Source organism: Echinops telfairi, unplaced genomic scaffold, assembly GCF_000313985.2.
Source record: "Echinops telfairi isolate 266 unplaced genomic scaffold, ASM31398v2 ScPeMD7_2;HRSCAF=8, whole genome shotgun sequence".
In the NCBI taxonomy this organism is placed as follows: Eukaryota; Metazoa; Chordata; class Mammalia; order Afrosoricida; family Tenrecidae; genus Echinops; species Echinops telfairi.
In genome coordinates, this window is record NW_022103898.1 from 6,238,609 (window position 1) to 6,243,692 (window position 5,084).

General features: G+C 58.0%; 1 protein-coding gene across 1 annotated transcript in view; it reads right to left on the reverse strand.

Moving 5' to 3' along the window:
- PARVB (parvin beta) overlaps positions 1-5,084 on the reverse strand; it is a 99,984-nt gene that overhangs the window by 19,033 nt on the left and 75,867 nt on the right. Inside the window, exon 7 of the mRNA XM_004700645.2 lies at positions 2,599-2,680. Coding sequence (XP_004700702.1) covers positions 2,599-2,680 — 82 coding nt within the window. The remainder of the gene's footprint in view (positions 1-2,598; positions 2,681-5,084) is intronic.

The following is a 5,084-nucleotide window of genomic DNA, read 5'->3' on the forward strand; positions in this document are numbered from 1 at the left end:
TAGACCCTAAGGCAGTGAGTTTTTATTCTTTTCTCTCTCTGATGTTTCCTGCTGGAGCTGAGAGACACTGGCGTTGGAGACCCGTGGACCCCGTCTAGGGGGCCTGAGGAAGTTTCTAAGGGGCCCTTAGCAGGGTGAGAGGGGCTAGGAGGGAGAGGAGAGCCTGACCCCTGCCCTGCATCCTGTCCTCCCACCCACAGGAACCCCAGGAGCAAGGGGAGGGGCGCCTGCAGAGGAGATCACAGCCAGCCCGTTACCATGGAGACCAGGCTGCAACCTCCCAGCTCCCCGGAGACCAGATTCCCTAGGAGCTAGACACGCCTCCTCACCCCCACCTCAGTCAGGCAGAGTGGAGTCCGGGAGTCGCATCCCACCCCGCCAAACTCAGCTTGCTCAGAACGCTCACATGGGGCGCTGAGCCCCAGCTCGAGTCTGGCAGCAGCTTTGGGCCAAGGAAGGTCTGCCTGGTGTTCCGGAAGCTTCCAGGGAAGCTGGCACTTGCTATGTACCCTGTGTGTGCTTCCTGCCAGGGCTCCAGCCACCCAGTGCTTCCAGCCCAGAAAGGCCTCAAGAGGGCAGGGGAGACAAGACCTCAGGGGCCCCCTGGGCCCGCTGGCAGTCACACATTCCAGGACTTTCCAGTGCTGCTCCCTGTGGGCTGAGAGAGTGCATGGGGAGGGGCAGGGGTGGGAGGGCAGGGCTTGAGGGTCCTCACTTCATGGAGCCAGGGGAGCCTTGAACAGTGTGAGCCATGAGGTGTTCTAGAGAGAGGGCATTCCAGGCAGGGGGTATGGTAGGCACAAAGGCTGGAGGTGGGCTTGGGAGGGAGCCAGCAGGCTGAGCAGAGCAAGCAGGGATGGGACGGGAGGGTCACAGAGGTGAGGTGCCAGGGGGAAGGGCTGGGTAAGAGAGTGGTGAGATTAAGGGGTGGAGTCTAACTGTGGGCGCAGGAGGCTTCTGGAAGACACGCCTGAGACCAGGAGCCCTGGGGAAGCAGCGGGCAGGGAAGAGAACCCGGCTGGGCTTGCCTTGGTTGGGGGTTGCAGGAGACTGAGGGAGAGAACACTGGTCCCCCGTGAGCTGTGAGGTGACCATGAGCCTTGGAGCTGCTGTGTCAGCACAGGCAGCAAGCCTGAGGTGGGTGGGAGTGGGGTGGGCTGAGGTAGGGGTGGAGGTGGGCACCGATTGCCTGCTTCTAACTAATGGCCTATTTGCATTGCAGGATCAGGCATGTGCCAGGAGGTAATGGGGACAATTCCACACAACTGTGGCCACAAAGTCCCCTGCAAACGCTCAGTACTGGGAACAATTCCAGGGTCCAGTGTCCTGGAGTCTTCCCTTAACTGCTCACATGTCTCCCAGGTGTCTCACCCCACCCTGCGGTGGGGCCTGGCTCCCACCTGGGCTCCCCATCTCAAGCACCCAGCTGGCAAGTGCTTAGTCACAGGTCCCCATGGGTCTTCTCAGCTGCAGAGTATGATTCTGACACCACCACCCCGAACCCACAAATCTCAGCCAGGCCTGCCCCCCGGCCCCAGCACAGGGCAGGGCCACCAGACACAGACAAAACTTTAAAATCAATGCTCCGGGTCCTCACAACCCCTCCTTGCCGTGTCTCTACAAGCCCCAGTGGGCTTGAGCCCCCTCCTCATAGACAGAAAGAGGAGGTGAGCGAGGGGGTGCACTGTGGCCCAGAACTGGGCCCCACCTCGAGATGAGGCAGGGATGAGGCTGGCAGACCCACTCCGGGGGTCTCACGCACCTCCTCCCTGCTGTCCTGCCATCTCAGCAGCTCGCAGACGGGAGCCGTCCTGGCTTGCACACACATCCTTTTAATCAGAGACATTAAAAAGAGCCAAATCGCTCCTTAAAAAACAGGTGAAGGACTGTGAATTTTCTCAGCCCAGCTTAAGATCTACTTAGGGGAGCTTAAGGACTTATCATTACCGCACTCTCCCCGCTCCCTGTCTTCGAAGACTTAAGAGCCATTTTTCATAGGAAAGCAGCAGCCGGCCTCAGGGCTGACCTCGCCTGGCAGTGCCTCAGGACCCAGAGCCTCCTGCCCCTGGAGACTCACCCTCTCCTGGCTCCAGGACCAGGCCCTCAGGGGGGTATGGAAACCTCTGGACAGCCTGGAGCCACTGTGACTGCCCCTGACCTCCTCACTGAGGGTGCTGATGGCAGGGGTGTCAACCCTGCTGCCCGCCGCCCGGCCCCTGCCAGCCATAAACGCAGCTGGTGGGTTTGAGTCACCGGCCTTTTGTTCAGCAGTGGAGCGCTTAACCACTGCACCACCAGGCCTCCTATACGGGAAAGTCACATCTCCTGATAGGGACAATTATACTACACACTGCCCCTCCTTAAGTCCTGGGGGTCATTCTCACCATGGGGAGACAGTTCATCTCCATGTTGCAGTGCCAGCCCCCGCTGCCCCTCCACCCAGCCACCCCCAAATGGCAGAAAGGTGTCCGGAGCTGGGTATCCACAGCCTATGGGGACAGAGAGGGCAAAACCTGCCCTGGGTCCTGCTTCCCTGAGAGGCGAGCTTCCCGGGAACCCCCACCGCTCACTCTGAAACCCCACGCGCAAGTTACTCACCGAACCGGCCCATCATCATCCTGTAAACGAGAGCAGAGAGAGAGGCAGCACCGTCAGCCAAGCACTGGGGACCATTGCCCAGCTAACATGCACGGGGCAAAAGAGAGGGGCTGGTGCCAATTCCTGGATGCTGCACAAGGTCACGGCAAATCATCACCTGCTTTTGTCTCCATCCCCTGCCAGCAAGTCAAGTCCATGACAACTGTAGGTCTGAAGAGCATCCCTCACTCCCTGGGCCCCCGGGACTGCCATGCATCTGTCCCCCAGCTTATCGGTCCCTTTTCAGGTGGCACCATGGGTTATGCATTGCACCGCCAACCACAAGGTCATCCGTTCGAAGCCACCAGCAGCACCCCGGGAGAAAGAGGAGGCCTTCTGCTCCCGCACACAGTTGCAGTCTGGGAAAGCCACCGGACGGCTCTCCCCTGCCCCGGGGGCCACTATTGACCTGATGCAGTGGGATTTGAGCTTGAGCGCCTTGCCAGAAACAAAGAAATTAACTCAGCAAACCGGCTTCCTGCATCTCAAAACTCTAGTCCTATACAGCCCAGAATCCAGGAGCAAACGTGGGCATCTGTGTTTGCAGCCTCCCTCCACTACCCATCCCCGCCCCCTCCCAGGTTGTTCGAGTGCCCACTATGTCAGAGTTATCTGCTCAGAGACGGGCACGTAGCCGCTAGGCTCCGGGGCTCCTATTAGCTGTCTCTGCCATGTCAGGAGCCCAGAAGGGGAGTGGTTCTGCCTTAGGCGGTGATCTGCATGTCAGCAGTTCGAAACCACCAGCAGCTCCGCGGGAGAAAGACGGGAGCTTTCTACTCCGGTCAACAGTTACGGTCTAGCAAACCCACAGGACGTCACTGAGTCAGCCTGCTGCGATGCTGGAAGCCATACCACTGGGATTCCAAACCCCAGCAGGGTCCCCGCCGGGGTAGACAGCCTGCAGCCTCGCGCTCTCGGAAGGCTCAGGGCAAGGACGGTCTTCCCTTCTCTTGCAGCTTCTGCAGCCTCCCGGTGTCCCGGGCAGGTTTCAGCGTGGAGCTACATCCTGACGGGCTCTGCCTCCATCTCCCCTCGGTCAGTCGGTCCCTCCGTCTCTTCTCCTTTATCGTGTGATGTGGGGAGCGGGCCCACAGTGCGCTGACCATTTGCCCGCATCCTCTCTCAGCTCATCACCGCCTCCAAGGCCTTGGCTGGTGTTGTTGTTGTTAGGAGCCCTCAAGTCAGGGCCAATGGCTAGGGACCACGGTGCACAACAGAATGAATCGCCGCCTGGTCCTGCAGCAGACTCACAACTATTCTTATGTTTGAGCCCATTGTTAGAGCCACGGTGTCGATCGAGCCTTCCTCTCTTTTGCTGACCTTCCACTTTACCAAGTAGGACGTCCTTCTCCGGGACTTACTTTTTCCATAAAGAGTGACCGTCTCGGACACCCATAGGGGCAGTTCTACCTTGTCCTGCAGGGTCACCGTGAGTCGGAATTGACTGGATGGCTGTGAGTCGAAACTTCTAAGCAGGGTCATTCACAGGAACAGGGGTTAGGCCTGAAGCCTATCTTTTCAGGGGGCACAGTTCAGCCGATAGCAGCACCCCAGCATGCTCGTTGCTCCGGCTGCTGGAACCGGCACAGGGTCACACCCCTCCCTGTGACTGGAGAGGGTAAGGTGAGTGCCCAGCCTGCACACATATGCCCAACGATTTTTGATTCCCTCCAGCCCACCCGGCAATCCAGAGAGGGTCTCCAGTGAGGGATCCAATTTTTGAAACAGGGTCTGTGGCCCGTGGGGATCCTCAGTCTCTGGACTCGGAGCTAACAAGTTTGCTGAAACAGTCCAGTGTTGAACGTAGTCTGCTTAAGAGAGACCTCAAACCTAACTCACTGCCACCGAGCCGATGCCGACTCACAGTGACCCTGAAGGACAGGGTAGAACTGCCCCTCTGGGTATCCAGACTGTAACTCTTTACGGGAGCAGACAGCCTCATCTACCGCCCTCGGAGCGGCTGGTGGTTTCGAACTGCTGACCTTGCAGTTAGCCCAAGCACATAACTACTACATCACCAGGGTTCCTTAAGAGAGACAGACGCGTTGAATGTACTTCTTTTTTTAAAAAAAAAAACACTGTAAAATTAACGGGGATTTCGGAAGGACTCCCCCAAACCTCAAAGTAGTTAACATGTATTGTATGTCATATGATTTGCTGTTCTCAGTCCATGTGGAACCTCCTAGACTTCTGACAACTCACCCCCGGCTCTCTCTAAGAGCGGCGGAGAGTTCTAGGTCAGTCCTGGGACTCCCCCCTTGAGGATGGCTGAGAGGTGAACAGGGAGGGCAGGTCTCCGACCACACTGGACGCTTCCTCTTTGTCTCCTCTCCTCCTCCCCTGATTAAAAAGGATCTCTTTTTCCCTTTTTATTTTTAAGATCACTGCATCTTGTGCCTGGCTGTTGCTGAGAAGACACCAAGACCCGCACTGCTGGCCCAGCCATT